Below are 22,578 nucleotides of genomic sequence, written 5' to 3'. Positions count from 1 at the left end.
ACAGCGCAGTGGACTAATTCTGCAGTGGACAGTGGACTAATTCCATGGAAAGAGAACAGAAGATCATAGGTTTGAACCTCACTGACGCTGTGCTACAATGTGTTTGCATGATTAATGCCAAAGCAAGTGTCCTATCTGTGCTTGGAGTTCAAAACAGTTCAACTAAGCTAGCAGTGATATTAGATGTCTTATTGAAACATGTTTTCAGAATGTTAATAAAACTTTCAGGGAACTATAGTAAAACGTTCTCACAATCTTCCTGCAACCTAAAAATGTACGTTCCCATACAGGCAAAAATGTTCAGTTCTGTTCTCAGAATGTAAAAAAAAAAAAATTCTGTTTTACGGGTCAGGAAACGTATGGCTTTGTTCCCAGAACCAATGGGATACGAACAACGTACGTTCCCACAGCTTCCAAGGAGACAAACATGCTAGCTGGTACTAGGGCTGGGAATTGCCAGGGACCTCACAATATGTTATTATCACAATACTTATGTGCCGATTCAATATGTTTTGCGATCTCACGATTCTATGTATTGCATTTCGATACTGCGATACGACATTCCAAACGTATTGTTCCCCATGTCTGCTGCAGACGGACAAGAGAGAGCCATGAGAAAACTAGCTTTGATCAGTCATAGGAATAAAAGTGTTAAAAGCATGTTGTCTCACCATTTAAAAAGATGGAGAACAAGCTAAGCATTTCACTGCATCTTTTCTAGCTGTTGTAAACTGTGTATGTGAGGAATACACTTTGATTTGATTTGTAAGGAAGACTACTGGAGTTTTGGCGCAGGTACAGCAACTAGTCTTTCAACATCTTAACAAAAACATCTGGCAGCAGAACTCAGGTTCATCCGTTTTTAGTATGTGAATGAAGCCTGTGCATGTTGAGACAGTTGAATAGCAGTAGTACTCAGCACTCTCACACAAATGAACAACTAACCCCAACTATTCCTCAAGCCTTTATCCCTCTGAGCATGAGTTGAACAGAGAGAAAGCTATACTTACTCACAGGTTTAAATGTGCTTGAATTCCTGCTCTTGCCCTTTTCTGTGTCCAGTCCAGTCCATGTGGGAGAAAGGAATTCTTTAGGAATGGGATAATTGGGAAGATGTACGGAGCATGAGTTGGAAAAGGCATAAGAAGATGATTCCATTCAGGACAGAGCCCCTCGGAGTGAGATTCCCAGTAAACCACTTACTGAGAAAGAACGAGAGTGGGAGAGAGAGAGAGAGAGAGAGAGAGCGCAAACAAGAGAAACAGAGGGAGGGCGGGAGCGAGCAAGCGAGAGTGAAAGAGCGAATGTGGGGAAAGAAAGCAGGGAGACGGTCGGGGAGAGGAGACCGGGGAGGGAGTGAAGAGAGAGAGGGAGGGGTAAAGCAGAGGGAACCAGTAAGGCATGTTCCAACAGCCTTTCCTAATCAATCCCAATACTGATCCCTTCGATACGCTCTAAGTTTCAGGACCATGGACAGAGAATTACCATACACTTCTACCCACCCACCCAGCCTCCTCCGAGATGAAAGCAAGAAGGGAGAAAGAGGGAAGGATGTAGCCTACTGTACTGTGGTGCGAGGGAGGGAGGGAGGGAGCATAGAGATGGTGGGACTGTGTGAAGGGGGGTGGCGTGGATGGATGCTTCCCATCTCATGGGACCGTTCTAACAGACAAGGGGTGTAGATAAACAGCGGTGTGGACAGTGATAGCCATGGGAGGTAGGGACAGAGTCATCTCATAAAGCTGAGTTCAGCCACCAGCTTCAATACAGCCATCAATCACTCACTAACTCCACCAGCTTACATTCCTCACACACACACACCAGCAACTGCAAAAAACAAATGCTCACACACATCACCAACTGCAAAAACATATCACACACAACAGCAGCAGCACCACAGCCTATTCACATACAGAAGATTTGTGTCCAGTATTGATCGACATAGCGTATCGACATAGTGTATCGAGCATCTCTGTTTAGCCAGTCAGATCAATGCATGGCCATGGCCTTCACTGTGATCCACTGAGAGGCACATAACTCTGTTCCCACATTGACCTGGACAGAGCACACATGGAGGGAGAGGGTGCGATCCAAATGGCTACCCTATTTGCAATATAGTATACTATTGTTTTACCAGAGAACTATATGGGAACTATAGGGAATAAGGTGCCATTTGGGAGGCATCCATGGAGGAAGAGCCTCCTCTGTGTGTCTGCCACCTGACTGTTCCGGGTCCTCTCCACCTAAACCAGGCCAATCGATTGTCTCCTCCTGGCAGCTCCTCCATTAGTCTAATACAGCAACTCTAATCCAGCAGTGAGGAGAGGACTGAAGGAGCTGCATGGAAAGACACAGGAAGGAAGGCACCTGGCCAGGAGCTGCTCTGATGTCACAGCTCTGCTCGGAATTTCCATTTAACACAGTATTATACCATGTATTTAATCAATAAGGCCTGAGGGGGTGTGGTATATGGCCAATATACCACGGCTAAGGGCTGTTCTTATTCACGACGCAATGCAGAGTGCCTGGACACTGTATACTGGCCATATACCACAAACCCCCGAGGTGCCTTTATTGCCATTATAAACTGGTTACCAACGTAATTAGAGCAGTACAAATAAAATGTTTTGTCATACCGTGGTATACGGTCTGATATACCACGGCTGTCAGGCCAATCAGGATTCAGGGCTCGAAACCACCCAGTTTATAATACAGCAATATTCCATTTACTATGATTCACTGCCCACTGCTGTACTGCCCAATTTCTCCTAGATGTTTTATTTAACCTGGTTTTAATTTTTTTTACTACACATTTTCTTTACTGTATTTCTCATTGAATTCATATTGGTTAACCAACCAAGTGAGAAATGCATTGAGTTGGGCTGTATGAGGAGAAACACTGTCCCCTGCTGGCTGCTTACATAACACAGATTTATTAGCTGTAACAGCCAGTTGTAGAGGATTAGTGCTGTTCACCCACGGCAAACATGACTCCGCTAATGAAGAAAGAGCAGCAGCTCTGTCACTAATTACAGATTAATCAAGTGGAAAAGACGAATTGACTTCAGTTAAATTGACTTCAGTTAGGAGCTACTGTGGTCCTGTGAGTCTGTCCATGATCACAGCTCAATGGTATATGGATCCACACACAGTATTGGAGGTAGGCGTGTGTGTGTGTGTGTGTGTGGTGGTGGTGTGTGTGTTGTGGTGTGTGTTTGTGTGGTGTGTGTTTGTGTGGTGTGTTTAAGCATTAGCTCCTTCCCTCTCAGGAGATTGGCAGGAGATGGAGAGGAGGTGACAAACAGCAGCACTGGGAGATAGAGAGAGGTGGTGTGTGAAGGAAGAAAACATACCTGCCCTGTATATTCAAACACACAACATAACGTTGTTAGAGCACCTAATGACATAATACTTTCACCTGTCACGTCTTGAATTTACCGTTGATAAACAACTCTCTCTCTCTAAAGCACACGGTTACTCATCCACACACTGAATTAGTACATTTACTCTTCCATGGTTGTGTGTCTCTCTGGCCCTCAGGTCTTTGTGTTAACTCATCCTTCTAGAGGCAGTGAGGCGTATGGGAGCTGGGGAGAGAACTATCCAAACACGCACACACGCTTACACAAACACACGCTGCACGCTTACACAAACACACACACACGCTGCACGCTTACACAAACACACACACACGCTGCACGCTTACACAAACACACACACGCTGCACATTTACAAACACACACACGTTGCACACTTACACAAACACACACGCTGCACGCTTACACAAACACACGCTGCACGCTTACACAAACACGCACACACACTGCACGCTCACACAAACACGCACACACGCTGCACGCTTACACAAACACACACACGTTGCACGCTTCCACAAACCAGTTACTTTTTTATATAAGTATTACCACCAGTAGTGGACTTACCATTATGCAGAAGAGGCCTCAGATCATCAAGTGGACTCGTGAGTTGGGCATAAAATACATTTCTTTATACTCATAATATGTTTTTATATAATGTCTCCGCTTAAGGCTTCCCCATACTCCACTTTCTTGTGATATGATTGGAAACGTGACAATTGAAATGAAGCTGCAGCATTGAGGCAGAGAAAGAAAGAATATTCTATGTTGTGTGTTTGAATATACAGGGCAGGTGTTTGAATATACAGGGCAGGTATGTTTTCACACACACACACACACTGCTGTAGGTTGACCTGGATCTGATGCTGTCTGGCCAAAAAGAGTATGGCATGTAAGACAGAGGAGTGTTTTCTCTCGCTCAGATGCTTCCTCTGGTGGGCTTGTTTCAGTCACTTGAATATTGAAGGAAAGTTGGCGGGTGCAAAGTGCACTGTTCGGGTGCTGGAATTATTTTTAATGAACGTGCAAAGGTAACTTTGTTTTTTAAGTGATTTGTTTGACACTCAGATGAAAATATGACTGGTTGTGTTCATGGCTCATTTAAAGGTAAGGGGAGGTATTATTGTTCCATTAGTAATAGCCCATATTAGGAGGCTTTTTTACATTTTAAAGCTTACATTCCTCCATGAGGCTACTTATCGTTATTATCGATATTAGTCAATAAATGGTCGGTATCGATAATTTACGGTTTATCGTCCCAGCTCTACTGCATAGTCCCCCTGAGGAGATAAACATCTACCATACTCAACAATATCCCATTTAGTGCTATGAAGGGCTCCCTTCACCTACTGACCCTGGCCCTCTCCTCAGTACTGGTTCACTATGAATTTCCTGAGTCTGAGTGGGCATCTGGCTAACTGTCTAGCACACTGCTCTTCTAAAAGGAAAGGCTGTCTCAAGGACATTATAAAAGCTCAACACAAACTGATCCACACCCCCATCTCGCCTCCCTCTGTATCAATCTATCCCAGGGTAGAGTGGATCAACATAAATCTAGCCAACTCCATTGTCTCTGTATCTCTATATTTTTTTTTTTTATAACAGTATTTTTATTGGAGTTTTACAATTTTCACCCATATTAAGAGATACAACAAGGACAAGGCAAAAAAAAACAGCACTCACTTACACATATCCGTATGTATGTATGTACGCACGTACACACACACACACACACACACACACACACACACACACACACACACACACACACACACACACACATTCACACACACACACACACGCACAGCTCCTTCTCTCACCCCATCCCCCCCATTGCGTCTCTCAATACATACATTTAATCAAACATAAACAGAAATAAAAAAATACAAAATAAAACTAAACAAAAAATAAAAAAATAAAAGCTCAGTTTAAACCAAGAAGTTGAGTTCCCCACATGGACCGTACAGGGTAATTCTGAAATACATAGATCACCATTCTAAGAGAATCCTCGCAGCATAATAGCTGACACTTCAGGTTCTAGGTAATTTAGGTAAGGTTCCCATACTTTGTAGAACTGATCTGTCTTAGAATGCAATGTACATGTCAGATATTCCAGCGGCACCCATTCAAACAGTATCTTATGCCAATCTTTAATAGAGGGAACCTTATCACTAATCCACTGTAAAAGTATGTTTTTCCTTGCTGCGAAGGTGAGGATGTTGTAAAGCCTCCTCTTACCCACAGAAGTTACATGCCTACTAGGGAGACCTAACAGTAGAGAGACTGGGTCCAATTCTAGATCGACCCCTAGGATCTTTTCAATTTCTTGCAGAACAACAGACCAATATCTTTGTATTTTGGTACATGACCATAAACAATGTGTTAGGGTGCCTGTATCAGTTTTACATTTAAGACACTGAGGAGAGGTGGAAGAGGGGCTAAAAGCATGTTTGCGATTTGGGGATATATGCAATCTGTGTATTATTCTTAATTGAATTGCTCTAGTACGATTACATATAGATATTGTTTTTGCATATTTCCAAATGTACTCCCACATCTCTTCGTCAATAGTAACAGACAGTTCTTTCTCCCACACTTGTTTCACCCTCTGTGTATCGACAGCGGAAAAGGACCTTAAAGCATCATAAAACAGACTTACAGACATTTTCTTTTGTGGGAAAAAAAGCATTCTTTCAATGACAGACATATCAGGGTTGCCAATTAAGGTGGTGCTCTTCAGAATATAATGTCTTACTTGTAGGAAACGGAAAAAGTCCTGCTTTGGGAGTTGATATTTCTCGACCATCTGCTCAAATGACAATAAAATCTTATCCGCAAATAAGTCATTTAGTCTGCGTATGCCCTTATTAAGCCAAACGTTAAAGCCAGCATCCAGCAATCCTGGGGCAAAATCTGGGTTGTTAAGAATTGGGGTAAGAGCAGAGGTTAGTTTGGACCTTCCCAGGAAACGTTGAACTGACCTCCATACTTTGAGTGTGTTAAGTGTAATGGGGTTGTTACAATGATCTTTTACAGACTTGAAACTTGTGAAAAACAGAAGATCCTGTAAAGGGTATTTTGAAAGAGAAGTCTCAATGTCTAACCAAATAGAGGGGTCATCGTTTGTGATCCAGTCTGAAATATAACATAGGTGGGCACACCACTGATAGAACCTGATATTGGGCAGATCCAAGGCACCCATAGAACTTGGCAGCTGCAATATTGCCATCTTAAGTCTTGGCTTGCGTTTACTCCATATAAAGGAACTTAGCCATCCATTTACATCCTTTATTACCTTATTGGAGAGTAATACTGGGATCATTTGGATTGGGTAGAGTAGCCTAGGTAAAATGTTCATTTTCAAGAGGGATATTCTACCAAACCATGAAATCGGAAGAGAGTTCCAGCGCTCCAGATCCTGTCTTATTGTGTCAAACAAGGGAACAAAATTGGCTTTGTACATTTGTTGGAATTTTGGAGTTACAGATATACCCAGATACGTAAAACCTGAGGGAGACCATTTAAAAGGGAAGGGGGGAGAAGTATTAGGTACAGAGTGAAGGTTACCAAGTGGCATAGCCTCCGATTCAGTTAGGTTAATCTTGTAGCCTGAGAAGTCGCTGAATAACTCAATAATATTAATAAGAGATGTGATTGAAGTCTCGGGATTAGAAATGAATATCAGGACATCATCAGCATACAAGCTTATTTTATGGTGAACATCACCAATGAGCAGCCCCTGTATAGCAAGCGTTACCCTGATGGCCTCGGCCAGTGGTTCCATAACAAGTGCGAATAGGAGGGGGGACAAAGGACAGCCCTGTCTGGTACCTCTGTGTATAGGGAAGCTATTTGACCGTAGTCCATTAGTAAGGACAGCAGCCTGAGGATCGTCATATAAAACTTTCACCCATTTTATAAAGTTGTCCCCCAGACCAAATTTATTTAGAGCAAAGAATAGGTAAGACCACTCCACACGATCAAATGCTTTCTCAGCATCTAGGGAGAGCACAAGACCATCCATAGCACTTCGTTGGTAGACTTCAATTACATTAAGAAGCCGTCTGACATTGTTACATGACCTACGTCCCTTAATGAAGCCAGTTTGGTCTCCTTTCACAATTAGTGGCAGTGAGTCCTCTAATCTTGTGGCTAGAATTTTAGAAAACAATTTTCTATCCACATTCAGAAGGGAATTTGGTCTGTACGAGGAACTAGACTGTTGGCTTCTCACAGCGTTTGGGGGAGCTGGTCATTTGAAAATGAGTGGTTAAACATATCACGCAATGGCTCAAGGATCAGGCCATGGAATTCTTTATAGAACTCACTACAAAACCCGTCCGGTCCTGGGGCCTTACCATTTTGCAGATTCTTAATTGCGGACATTATCTCTTCCTCAGTAATAGGAGCATTAAGGAGAGACCTCTGTTCTTCGGAGATAGTAGGGAGCGCAATCTTAGAAAAGAAGTTCTCCATTAACTTGGGTGCGTCATTTGGCAGTTCTGAGGCATAAAGATTTGCATAGAATTTCTTAAATGAGTCATTTATCAATTTATTTTCATATAAATGATTGCCATCAGAATCAGTAATAGCCGCAATTGACTGTGAGTCAGCTCTCTTTTTAGCTAGGTACGCCAAGTACTTTCCTGGCTTATCGCCATGTTCATATAGCTTTTGCTTGACAAATCTCATTTTCTTTTCAGCGTCCTGTGTTAGGAGGGAGTCCAACGTTGATCTAATGACTGATATTTCCTTTAATAGGGCAGGAGTGGGAGTTTCAATGTAGTCCTTCTCTTTAGTTCCTAATTCACCCTCTAGTGTTTTTTGCTTTTCACGCTTTTTCCGCCTCTTAGTGGCTGCGTATGACATAATCAGACCCCTGGCGTACGCTTTACAGGTTTCCCAAAGGAGTGAGGGGTTATCTGTTGATTGAGAGTTAATAGAGAAAAATGCTTTAAACTCTGTAATAAAATATGATGTGAATGTATGGTCTTTAAGAATGGTTGTATTCAACCTCCAGTGTCTTGACTGATTGAATGCCCCGTTGAGTTTTATGTCCAGGATCACCTCCGCATGATCAGATATGACTATGCTTCCTACCCTAGCGGATAAAACCGACTGCAGTGACGTCCTGGGCATAAAAAAGTAATCTATTCTAGTCTGACATCCATGAGGTGCAGAGAAAAAAGTGAACTCTCTGTTGGAGGGATGAAAAGCTCTCCAAACATCAGCATACCCCAGATCGTCACAAATAGCTGTAAGTGACTTAGCTTGAGGAGAGAGTGAGGCTATACCACTGGGAAGCTTATCAATAAGGGGGTTCAACAAACAATTAAAATCTCCTCCAACCACTGCAGTGTCTGAGTTTAATTCTGAAAAGTCTAGAAATACCTTAGTGAGGAAGTCAGGGGGGTGGGCAGGGGGGAAGTAAATATTCATTATGGAAATGCTCTGCCCTTGTAAAGTACCATTAATTATAACAAAGCGACCCAATTTATCTTTCACACACTTCAAGACCTTAAGTGGTAGGTTCTTTTTCACAAGAATTGCTACACCTCTACTTCTGGATGTAAATGATGAGAAAAACACTTGACCAAACCCCCCTTGTTGTAATTTCAGATGCTCCTTATCATTCAAATGAGTTTCTTGTAATAGGGCAATATCAATATTTTATTTTTTCAAAAAGGACAGTACCTTCTTCCTTTTAATGGGGTTATGGCTCCCTCTAATGTTCCATGTACATACACGTAGTCTGTTACATGCCATTGCGCTTTGACCATTCAATATCCAGACTGAATCCTACTGTAAAAATGGGGTGGTACCTTTTTCCATGTGTTGAACTCTCCTCTATCTCACTGAGCATAAACAGACGATATGAACCCTGAACTCGAACTATACTAAACCCAAAAATTAAACATGAAAAGATCCAAAAGGGGGTTTTCCCACTAGCTAACATGCAGGGGATTTCAACTTTCCAATGTAGACTCTTAAGTCCGCATTGCCACTCAATAGCCTCATCCTTTATATATGTGGAAATTAAAATCAATAGAAGAAGATTGAGGCTCTTCCACCTAAAACCAAGCCTGGGCACCAATATAGGTTCACACATCTCTCAGTCTGAGCTACGGCGGCAGTTACTTTAGCAAGAAAAATAATAACGATACGAATGTTACTGAACAGGAGCGCATGAGAACTTACACCACTGTTTCATGATCAGATTAAAAATAAAATAAGACGTTATCCAATGCTGCGGAGGTGCAGCTTAAGGTTATTTACCCGAGAGAGTCAATAAACGCAGCAGCCTCTTCAGATGTGTAGAGTTTTTTAGGCGATCCGTTGACCATAATCTTCAATGTGGCCGGGTACAGCAGTGCGTAGTCGATCTTCATTCTCTTGAGTCGAGCCTTCACCTCATCAAACGCCTTGCGCCTTCGTACAACCGCTGTGGAATAATCATTGAAGAATGAGACCTTTGGACCTTTACGTTGACTACCGTCAGAACCGATGTTTCTAGCCGCATCCATGACGTGCTGCTTGTCGGTAAAGTTGTGGAACTTTATAACCACTGGTCGTGGGCGCTGATTGGGACCGGGTATCGGTGCTTGAGAGCGATGTGCTCTGTCTAGCTTCACCCGACCAGCCTTAGTGTCCATTTGTAGGTAGCCAGGGATCCATTCCTCAAAAGATTTTACTGAACGTGTCCCTTCAGAATTTTCCGGGAGTCCCACAACACGTATATTGCATCTGCGTCCTCGATTATCCAAGTCGTCAATGTGCTCCGCCATTTCGCGCACCTGTTTCTCAAGTGCTTTTATCTTAGTGTCCATGGATGTAGTTGAAGTTTCCACAGTAGCAATTCTTCCTTCCGCCTCATCAACACGTTTGACAACCCTCTGTAGTTCAGCTGAATGGCCTGCTATTGCTTCCAGGACCGTTCCTATCTTAACATCGATCACTTTAGTAATGTTATCCGTCATCCTTTTAATCACCAGGTCCATTGTGCCTGGATCCGCAATGTTGTTAGATTCGCTAACGTTAGCTAGCTCCTCCTGCACATCTACACGGATGGCGGTTTTGGTCGACTTCTTAGTAGCTCTGTTGGGCATGTTGTCGGAGATTTTTGAGAAATAGTCGCCAAGACTCATTGTAGGGTAACTTATTTAGCCAATTCTACCACTTTTTCAAGCTAGGAGATTAATGTAAGAAAATAAATTTACGAATACCGCGTGAGCTCGCTGAAACACCGTGTTCTCTCTACGGCGCCATTTTGTTTCCCCGTGTCTCTATATTTCAATCAAGTACTTTTTAAAATGTATTTCACCTTTATTTAACCAGGTAGGCCAGTTGAGAACAAGTTCTCATTTACAACTGTGACCTGGCCGAGATAAAGCAAAGCAGTGCGCCAGGCTTCACTGAATGACAACAGAGACAGAATTTAATCTGGAATATTATTGAATAGTTTGGGGTAGGCCTCGTCTCCCAGGAATGCCCCTCAGAACCAGATGACAGGTTGCCCTATGCTAGGCAGCTGGCATCAAAACCCTCCCGCTGGGAGAACGAGGATCCAATGACGGGCTTTCAGTTGGTGGGGAGGTGGAAGGTCGTTGGAAGACTGTTGCTACAAAACAGCAAGTGGGAGACACAAGGTTTGAGTTGACATATAAATACTCTCCTAGATTCATGCCCATTGGTTGAAAGAAAGGGAAGTGTTTATTGCACGAGTGAGCCTGTAGGTTAATCAACAAGCGTGGTGGAATTGCCTTAGTGTGCAATGCTCATAGGCTGAAGTTAATAGGTGATTGACATTCCGCATGTTTGTAAGACTTGATGCTATGCTGATGAGGTAACATTGACACTTCCATATAAATACCTGCCATGCTGATGAGGTAACATTAAAACCACTACCATGGATACCTGCTCTACTAATGAGGTAACACTATACACTACTAGGCTTGGGCGGTAACCAGATTGTCAAACCGACCTTGTGTCATACCAGGATATTCAGTAATACCGGCACTGAACACAAGGGGCGCTATTTTCAAACCCCACTGAGCCTTTGTAATCTGAAGGATAGTCATGCTAACAAGTACATGTAAAATCCCATAGAGAATGCTAACTAAATGCTAATGAGCGCATTGCGAACATTTGACACAGTCTCTGACCTAAAGTATTTGCATGATAGATATCCCAGCTCATAAAGTTATACAAGTAACTAAAAAAATGCTACTCAGTTTGCTGCATACACAACGATATTAGAGAGCAAGGCTCTTGATCCAGGAGGGGATTCTCTGCGTTTACCAAGCTAAACTTGATTTTGGAAGAAGCTAACCATTTAGCTAGATAGCTAACTAGCTACTAAATTAGCAAACCAATGCACTACTGCAGAGCATTTAGCACATTTTAAACAGTTAATAGTTATAAGATATCTAGCTGGCAAACATTTAGTTGTGAATTCCAAACTGTAACTAGATTGCCTGGCGCGTGCTGCACAACAGTGAGTGTCTTTCAAGGCTCAGGTCTCTCAACGTTGTGTGCTTGTAAACAAACACCAAGTGACTGGGGACTACAGGTAATCTTCATAATGAAACATTATGTGACAGGGGAAATGAAGAAGGCAATCTTCTTTATCTCCTAAGGTATTGCACAGGTTGACTGCAGGCATTTACTTAAAAAGTAGCTATAAATACCCAAATGTAAAAAAAAAATGATCTTCAAATAAATAGTTTCAACAGCATTGAAAAACTATCCCGGGGCTATTTCAAAATTCCCCAGTATACGGTATACCGCCCATGCGTAAACATTACCCTATAAATACCGGCTATGCTGATGAGTTATTATTATAAACACTACTATATAAATACTATGCTGATGAGTTATTATTATAAACACTACTATATAAATACTATGCTGGTGAGTTGTTATTATTATAAACACTACTATATAAATACTATGCTGATGAGTTATTATTATAAACACTACTATATAAATACTATGCTGATGAGTTATTATTATAAACACTACTTTATAAATACTATGCTGATGAGTTATTATAATAAACACTACTTTATAAATACTATGCTGATGAGTTATTATAATAAACACTACTTTATAAATACTATGCTGATGAGTTATTATAATAAACACTACTTTATAAATACTATGCTGATGAGTTATTATAAGCACTACTATATAAATGTTATGCTGATGAGTTATTATAAACACTACTTTATAAATGCTATGCTGATGAGTTGTTATTATAAACACTACTATATAAATGTTATGCTGATGAGTTGTTATTATAAACACTACTATATAAATACTATGCTGATGAGTTATTATTATAAACACTACTATATAAATGTTATGCTGATGAGTTATTATTATAAACACTACTATATAAATGTTATGCTGATGAGTTATTATTATAAACACTACTATATAAATGTTATGCTGATGAGTTATTATTACAAACACTACTATATAAATACTATGCGGATGAGTTATTATTACAAACACTACTATATAAATACTATGCTGATGAGTTATTATAATAAACACTACTTTATAAATACTATGCTGATGAGTTATTATAATAAACACTACTTTATAAATACTATGCTGATGAGTTATTATAATAAACACTACTATATAAATACTTGCTGATGAGTTATTATAATAAACACTACTATATAAATACTATGCTGATGAGTTATTATTACAAACACTACTATATAAATACTATGCTGATGAGTTATTATAAACACTACTATATAAATGTTATGCTGATGAGTTATTATTATAAACACTACTATATAAATACTATGCTGATGAGTTATTATTATAAACACTACTATATAAATACTATGCTGATGAGTTATTATTATAAACACTACTATATAAATACTATGCTGATGAGTTATTATTGCCACGTCCTGACCATAGTAAGCTGTTATTTTCTATGGTAGAGTAGGTCAGGGCATGACAGGGGGGTTTTCTAGTTTATGTTGTTATGTTCTAGTTTTGTATTTCTATGTTGGGCTGTGTTTGGGATGATCTCCAATTAGAGGCAGCTGGTCATCGTTGTCTCTAATTGGAGGTCATATTTAAGTTGGTGTTTGTCCCACCTGGGTTTGTGGGAGATTAATTTTGAGTAGTGTATGTTTCACCTCTGCGTCACGGTTTGTTGTTTTTTTGTCATTCAGTTTATTTATGTATTGCATAGTTTCACAGTATAAATAAAATGTGGAACGACACACACGCTGCACTTTGGTCCGCTTCTCCTTTCGACAACCGTGACAATTATTATAAACACTATTATATAAATACTATGCTGATGAGTTATTATTATAAACACTACAATATAAATGCTATGCTGATGAGTTATTATTATTATTATTATTATTATTATTATTATAAACACTACTATATAAATATACTATGCTGACGAGTTATTATTATTATTATTATTATTATTATTATTATTATAAACACTACTATATAAATATACTATGCTGACGAGTTATTATTATAAACACTACTTTATAAATACTATGCTGATGAGTTATTATTATAAACACTACTTTATAAATACTATGCTGATGAGTTATTATAAACACTACTTTATAAATACTATGTTGATGAGTTATTATTATAAACTACTTTATAAATACTATGCTGATGAGTTATTATTATAAACACTACTTTATAAATACTATGCTAATGAGTTATTATAAACACTACTTTATAAATACTATGCTGATGAGTTATTATAATAAACACTACTATATAAATGATATGCTGATGAGTTATTATTATAAACACTACTTTATAAATACTATGCTGATGAGTTATTATTATAAACACTACTATATAAATACTATGCTGATGAGTGAGATAGGAAGATAATTATATGTGTTTACTAGATGACTTAAAAGTGACACGCCAATCAGATCAGCCTTCCTGACTGAACTTGAACAGTGTCTAGGGTTTACCGAGAATGGTGCTACAAACAAAAACATCCAGTCAGTGGCAGCCCCGTTGGCGAAAACAGCTCGTTGATGAGAGGTCGAAGGAGAATGGCAAGAATCGTGCAAGCTAACATGCGGGCCACAAATAGGCAAATACCGGTGCAGTTCAACAGTGATGTGCAGAACGGCATCTCGGAATGCAAAACTCGTCGGTCCTGGTCACGGATGGGCTATTGCAGCAGACGACCAAACCGGTTTCCACCCCTATCAGCTAAAAACAAGAAGAAGCTGCTCCAGTGGGCACACAATCACCAACACTGGACAATATTGAGGAGTAGACAAACGTTGCCTGGCCCGATGAATCCCAGGTTCCTGTTCCCAAGTTCCTGTTGAGTCATGCTGATGGCAGAGTCAGGATTTGGCGTAAGCAGCATGAGTCCATGTCCCCATCCTGCCTGGTGTCAACGGTACAGGCTGGTGGTGGTGGTGTAATGGCATGAGGAATGTCTTCCTGACACACGTTAGGTCCCTTGATACCAACGTTTCTATGCCCCGAAGAGTTCAGGCTGTTCTGGAGGCAAAGGGGTGTCCGACACAGTACTAAATGGGTGTACCTAATAAATTGACCACTGATTTTATATCTGTGTGTGGGTCTCTATCTATGTGTGTATGTTTGTGCACTCTAAGAAAAAAAGGTGCCATCTAGAACCTTAAAGGGTTCTCTGGCTGTTCCCATAGGAGAATCCTTTTTGGTTGCAGGTAGAACCATGTAGAGTTCCATGTAAAACCCTTTCTACAGATGGTTCTACATGGAGCCCAAAAGGGTTCTACCTGGAACCAAAAAGGATTCTTCTAGGGACAGCCGAAGAACCCTTTTGGATCCCTTTTTTCTAAGTGTGTGTGTGTCACGCGCGCACCGAGTTTCACTGGCTCTCCTCTCCTGCCTGGTTAATGAGTCTACAGGGGAGCGTTGTGTTGGTGTCTAGTACGTACAGACAGAGACAGAAGACAGAGACACAGACAGAGACACAGACAGAGAGAGACAGAGAGAGAGAGACAGAGAGAGAGAGACAGACAGGGCTCCATTACCACACCTGAGATTGAGGGGACCTAACACCCACACTATGCACTAGACACACTCAGAGACAAACACTCAGGGCTGGCTACACAAACACACAGGGTAGAGTCTAATGTTGTAAATACACAAAACACACAGTTAAAACATTTTCAAAACTGTCCCTGACTAATTGTGAGTGATAAGTGATAAGTTGTATTCACATTCTCTCTCTCTCTCCCTCCCCGTTTCACGCGATCACTCTAAAATTAGAGAGCTGACTTTAAAATGGAGGTCAGGGGAATATATAGCCTGTCTTTCTAGGGACACTGTGTACTGTAGTTAGTAGACTAGACTAGAGCAGGGAGGGGTTGGGCTACTGCCAGTCATGGTTAAACGTGAAGAAGAAAGGCCCTCCCAGGCTTTTCCCACAGCCTTTTGACCACAGACACCAATCACAAGCAACAAGAATGAGTCCTTTTGGAAAGGAGAGAGTTCTGTTGTCAAGAGACTGAATGAGCGGCTGGTTCTCACGGTAACGGTAGCAGCATACAGTAGTAGTCTGTCTTCCACGGTCCAACCTCCTTATTGAGAGAGAGGACCACACTGCCCCCATGTGGCCACAATGGAGACCCCAAAGAGTTTTCTAGTAAGATTGTTGACCAAAACGTCCGGCACAAATACCAGTGGACACTGGAGACCAGAGCATAGCCTGTCTGTCCGGACAGAGTGACATTCTGAACATGCTGGACCATAAAGTGAGTGACATACCTTTTACCCACTGCGCATTTGTTCAACTAAACTAACATACCTGTCAACAAGACACACAGTATGTAAACCCTCCCTCTGTAAACAATTATATAACCTCATTCTCCCATTCCTTTGCAAAGTAATCTATCTACGCCACCTTTATTTAGCCTGATAGGACTCCCAAGTGGCGAAGCGGTCTAAGGCACTGCATTGCAGTGCTAGAGGCGTCACTACAGACCCTGGTTCGATCCCGGGCTGTATCACAACCGACCGTGATCGAGAGTCCCATACGGCGGCGCACAATGGGCCCAGCGTTGTTAGGGGAGGGTTTGGCCGAGGTAGGCTGTCATTGTAAATAAGAATTTGTTCTTAACTGACTTGCATAGTTAAACAAATTGGAAGGAAACTCTTTTACAATGATGGTCTAAATAATTAAATACAAATACAGGACTCACAGCGGGAAGTCCCTTTATATTAAATCAGAATAAAATTATTAAACAACACGTCTTCTTACCAGACTGGTCGTTCATCATGCGGATGGCTTTAGCCTTGGCCAGCTCCAGCGCTGTGACCCATCTCTGGCGCTCCACCTCCGTGCTGGCCTTCAGGTGGTAGGTGCGGCCGCCGCTGCTCAGGACAATGTTACAGGCGTCCTCCGTGTCGATATGGGCTGTGGCCAGGTTGATAGTGCCACGACATGTATGGGCCATCTCTGCCTGAGTCCTGCAGGGGGACACCCAGACAGACAGAGCGAGACGGGGACAAGACAGTGACAGACAGAGAGAGAGACGGGGCCAAGACACAGTGACAGACAGAGACAGGACCAAGACGCAGATAGACAGAGAGAGAGAGACGGGGCCAAGACGCAGACAGACAGACAGAGAGAGAGAGACGGGGCCAAGACGCAGATAGACAGACAGAGAGAGAGAGACGGGGCCAAGACACAGTGACAGACAGAGAGAGAGAGACGGGGCCAAGACACAGTGACAGACAGAGAGAGAGACGGGGCCAAGACACAGTGACAGACAGAGAGAGAGACGGGGCCAAGACACAGTGACAGACAGAGAGAGAGACGGGGCCAAGACGCAGATAGACAGAGAGAGAGAGACGGGGCCAAGACGCAGATAGACAGAGAGAGAGACAGGGCCAAGACACAGAGACAGACAGAAAGAGAGACGGGGCCAAGACACAGACAGACACGGGCCAAGACACAGAGACAGAGAGAGATGTGGCAAAGACACAGAGACAGACAGAGACCAGGAAAATACACAGGGACAGACAGAGACGAGACACAGATACACCAAATCACAGAACAAATCACAGAAACAGATATGGAAACACAGGGACAGAGACGGGGACAGAAACAGAGAGAAAGGCTGATTAGTAGTCAAATCCCAATGTGTTGTATCTACCACTAGTCTACTGTATGTCTGACCAGACACTGAAGTGCAAATGTCCTTCCTGTATTCAGTCGCTTCATACTTGTGGCTTGATAAACAGTCATGACAAAACACCTCATTATTTAGATATGTGGCGATGTGGCCAGGCTCAGGCTCAGGTACAGGTACAGGTACAGGCAGGAGGAGGCTATCAAGCAGGGCAGCGAGGAGGCGGCGGGATAAAGAAAGAAATAGGAACACATGCAATGTGAAGTTAAAAGATAGTGGCTTTGAAAAGGCATGAAACAGTCAAGAGCCTTCCTGGGCTTACTGTCTCTAGCCCATTTTAGCTTTCTGTGTAACAGTGTTTTCTGTCCCCAGCATGTGCACACTGCACATATTTCCACATACAGCCAGCACAGTGCATGTGTACACGTTCAAACATACACAAACTAGAGAACAGTATCGTCAATCACTCGACATGTTCTGGTGGCTGTGCTGAGGGAGTGACTGTGTCCTGGGCAGAGGAACTAGTGTTGCACTTTGATTGGGCCACAGAATGTTGGATAACGAGGCCATTGTGTGACTCCAAGCCCCCATAAATGGACAAAACCAAACAATGAATAACACCGAGGACAAAGGACAGAGAGAAAGAGAGAGGGTGTGTGAGAGAGAGAGAGAAAAAGGGAGAGACGACAGTGAGAAAGAGAGAGCGAGAGAAAGGGAGAGAGAATTGCCTTGCTTGGACCAATTCCTTTCCACATTTACAATAATCATCATTAGTATGAGCTCACTGTAGCTGCTGGCCTATCAGAGAACAGACAGAGGTGAATGAAATCTTTAAAATCCTCAGAAGAAGAGTAATATGATTAATCAAACAAATAGTTGTCTTGGGACAATTCAGTCTTATTAGTATTTATTAGGTCGTGTGGTAGGACCAGGGTGAACGTCTAACCCCTCACTGAGGGCAGACAAGCTGGTGAGCAGAGCAGCAGAGCAGTGACAGCTCACAGCCTTTATCCTCAGCAACGGAATAAGGCGCATTTGAATGTGAACACACTCAGAGCATAACAACAGACATTTCCACACGGAAGGGACGGGCTGCGTGTCGGCTATCTGGTTGTACACCGTTGTCCAAGTCCCTGACATAAGTTACTTAGTATCAGTTGCAGTTCCCTGGTGATATGTCAGATCACTGACCTCCTGTAACGGTGAGAACAGCTAAACTCAAGCAGCTTCTGAGGGATTAATACAGCCCCCGTCCTGTGGTGTGTGTGTGTGTGTGTGTGTGTGTGCCACACACACACACACACACACACACACACACACACACACACACACACACACACACACACACACACACACACACACACACACACACACACACACACACACACACACACACACAAGACATTGGCAGGCCTTAACTGAACACAGTCATGTTCAGGGTTTCTGTCCTGAAATGACCGAAAACTCACTTTTGGGCTCTGAGGAAAGTTTAGAGTTACTGTCTCTAAGCTCTGCCTCAGGATCAGTTTAGCATCACTGCTCCAACTGGTTCAACTTTGGCCTACGTAAAGCTAGTCTCTCATGAATGTTTACCCCAGCCATGAGTAGCCGGCCAGCGAACACGCAGGATTTAGTTCTGGGTTCCGAGATTAAAAGGTAAAGCTCATCCTAAACAAGCACTTTGGGGAAACTTTTCCCTGGCTCCATTTTAGGCCAGATAGGGACAGTCATGCAAAGCCACAGGAAGAGAAGTGTTTGTCAACAGCCCAGCCTACAGCGAGCACCAGCAGCCCAGAGCTCCAGCTATAACTGGGTCACACCACTGTGAGTCTGCTGATGAGCAAGTCAAGATCCATGCTGATCTCTCTGCCCTGTGGGGAGGCAAGGCCATGCAACAGCCCAGGAATTACAGAGTCAAGGCACAGCAGAAGCTGAGAGAGAGAGATAAGGACAGAATGAGATGGGGGAGTAAGAGAGTAAGAGAGAGAACGGTCATTTCCATGTAAAAGGACCCATGAGCACCAACATTTGAAGTCCACAGGAACATGTCAAATCTGGTGTCAAATGAAAGCTAAGAGTCTATATTCTTTTTAAATTAAGGCATATAAAAAACTATTTTCCAGCCCAAAAATTTGAAATAAGCAAGTGCTTTGATTTCTGATCAAACAGATGGAAAAGGGGTCTTAGAAAACACATACCAGAAAAAGTCTTAAAAGTTATTAGAAATACATCATTCAAAACACAATAATATTGATATAAAAAGCCCTGACAACTAACACATATTTCGCTATTTGGCTGGCAGCCACACAAGTAAATTAGCTTACAATGAAAAAGCAAGGTATTTTTTTCAAATTCGATGCATGGCCATCATATGTGGACACATGCTCATCGACATCTCATTCCATGGGCATTAATATGGAGTTGGTCCCCCTTTTGCTGCTATAACAGCCTCCACTCTTCTGGGAAGGCCTTCCACTTGATGTTGGAACATTGCTGCAGGGCTCTTGCTTCCATTCAGCCACAAGAACATTAGTGAGGTCCGGCACTGATGTTTGGCGATTAGGCTTGGCTCGCAGTTGGCGTTCCAATTCATCCCGAAGGTGTTCAATGGGGTTGAGGTCAGGGCTCTGTGCAGGCCAGTCAAGTTCTTCCACACCGATCTCGACAAACCATTTTTGTATGGGCCTCGCTTTGTGCATGGAGGCAATGTTAGGCTAAAACAGGAAAGGGTCTTCCCCAAACTGTTGCCACAAAGTTTGAAGAACAGAATTGTCTAGAATGTCATTGCATGCTGTAGTGTTAAGATTTCCTTCACTGGAACTAATGGGCCTAGCCCGAACTATATAAAAAAAAAAACAGCCCCAGACCATTATTCCTCCTCCACCAAACTTTACAGTTGGTGCTATGCATTCAGGCAGGTAGTGTTCTCCTGGCATCCACCAAACCCAGATTCGTCCGTCGGACTAGTGAAATGGTGAAATGGTGAAGCGTGATTCATCACTCCAGGGAACGCATTTCCACTGCTCCAGAGTCCAATAGCGGCGAGCTTTACACCACTCCAGCCAACGCTTGGCATTGCGCATGGTGATCTTAGACTTGTGCGGCTGCTTGACCATGGAAAACCATTTCATGAAGCTCCCGACGAACAGTTATTGTGCTGACGTTATTACGCGCTTCAGCGCTCGGCAGCTCCGTTCTGTGAGCTTGTGTGGCCTATCACTTCGCTGCTAAGTTGCTGTTGCTCCTAGACATTTCCACTTCACAATAACAGTAATTACAGTTGACCAGGGCAGCTCTAGCAGGGCAGACATCTGGCGAACTGACTTGTTGGAAAGGTGGCATCCTATAACAGTTCCACATTGAAAGTCACTGAGCTCGCCTCCCGAGTGGCGCAGAGGTCTAAGGCACTGCATCGCAGTGCTTGCGGCATCACTACAAACCCGGGTTCGATCCCAGGCTGTGTCACAGCCGGCCATGACCAGGAGACCCATGAGGCGGAGCACAAATGGTCCAGCGTCGTCCAGGTTAGGTGAGGGGTTGGCAGGCCGGGATTTTCTTGTCCTATTGCGCTCTAGTGACTCCTTGTGACGGGCCGGGCGCCTGCAAGCTGATTTCGGTCACCAGTTGGACAGTGTTTCCTCCGACACATTGGTGCGGCTGGCTTCCAGGTTAATCGAGCAGTGTGTCAAGAAGCAGTGCGGCTTGGCAGGGTCGTGTTTTGAAGGACGCATGGCTCTTGACCTTCGTCTCTCCTGACTCCATATGGGAGTTGAAGCGATGGGACAAGACTGTAACTACCAAATGGATGTCACAAAAAAGGGGTAAAAGTACAACAACAAAAATGTAGCCAGCTACATTTCCTAATGTTTTGCTTGAAGTTAATGCATTTTACTGAAGAAAAGTAGGCTACACCAAGAAAAGAACCAGAGGAAAAGTAGCTAGACATTAGTCAAAGCGCTGGCTCCTGAATGAATGCCCGTTTGTGAATTCTCATCTGATTTGAGAAACGCAACTGAAGCACAAAATTAGTCTGATGCCACCAGAAATTACAATAAGAAGCATTTTAGATCTGCGTTTACAAAACGTAACAAGATATTTCTTATGTGAAAAATGCAGAAGTCTGCATTGACGCGACCCCTGCAGTACTGTACAATAGAGCAAAGTTCAGTAAAGAAAATGTGAGTATTCAGTAGAGTTCAGAACAGTACACAACAGAGCACACTAGATTTGAGTACACAAATGTACTGTACTGAACTCTACTGTACTGTGCTGTGTTCTCTACTGTACTGAACTCTACTGTACTGTGCGGTGTTGTTCTCTACTGTACTCTACTGTACTGTACTGTACTGTGCGGTGTTCTCTACTGTACGGTGTTGTTCTCTACTGTACTGAACTCTACTGTGCGGTGTTGTTCTCTACTGTACTGTGCGGTGTTCTCTACTGTACTGAACTCTACTGTACTGTGCGGTGTTGTTCTCTACTGTACTCTACTGTACTGTACTGTGCGGTGTTCTCTACTGTACGGTGTTGTTCTCTACTGTACTGAACTCTACTGTACTGTGCGGTGTTGTTCTCTACTGTACTGTGCGGTGTTCTCTACTGTACTGAACTCTACTGTACTGTGCGGTGTTGTTCTCTACTGTACTCTACTGTACTGTACTGTGCGGTGTTCTCTACTGTACGGTGTTGTTCTCTACTGTACTGAACTCTACTGTACTGTGCGGTGTTGTTCTCTACTGTACTGTGCGGTGTTCTCTACTGTACTGAACTCTACTGTACTGTGCGGTGTTGTTCTCTACTGTACTCCAACGTACTGTACAGTGTTCTCTACTGTACTCTACTCCACTGTACTGTGCGGTGTTGTTTTCTACTGTACTCCACTGTACTGTGCGGTGTTGTTCTCTACTGTACGGTGTTGTTCTCTACTGTGCTGTGCGGTGTTGTTCTCTACTGTACTGTGCGGTGTTGTTCTCTACTGTACTGTGCGGTGTTGTTCTCTACTGTGCTGTGCGGTGTTGTTCTCTACTGTGCGGTGTTGTTCTCTA

The 22,578-nt window shown here is 42.7% G+C and overlaps 1 protein-coding gene across 3 annotated transcripts in view; it reads right to left on the bottom strand.

Annotated features, from left to right (window-relative positions):
• The window catches only part of LOC106585250 (oxysterol-binding protein 2), a 91,503-nt gene that overhangs the window by 61,034 nt on the left and 7,891 nt on the right, over window positions 1-22,578 (bottom strand). The window contains exon 2 of one of the 3 annotated variants that reach the window (XM_045706695.1): window positions 16,660-16,868. In XM_045706695.1, coding sequence (XP_045562651.1) covers window positions 16,660-16,868 — 209 coding nt within the window. Of the gene's footprint in view, window positions 1-1,010; window positions 1,287-16,659; window positions 16,869-22,578 lie in introns of those variants that run through there. The other 2 variants (XM_045706696.1, XM_045706698.1) reach the window with 2 other exon arrangements.

Source organism: Salmo salar, chromosome ssa24, assembly GCF_905237065.1.
Source record: "Salmo salar chromosome ssa24, Ssal_v3.1, whole genome shotgun sequence".
In the NCBI taxonomy this organism is placed as follows: Eukaryota; Metazoa; Chordata; class Actinopteri; order Salmoniformes; family Salmonidae; genus Salmo; species Salmo salar.
Note: the sequence above shows the minus strand (reverse complement) of the source record. Positions and strands in the feature narration are given on the sequence as shown.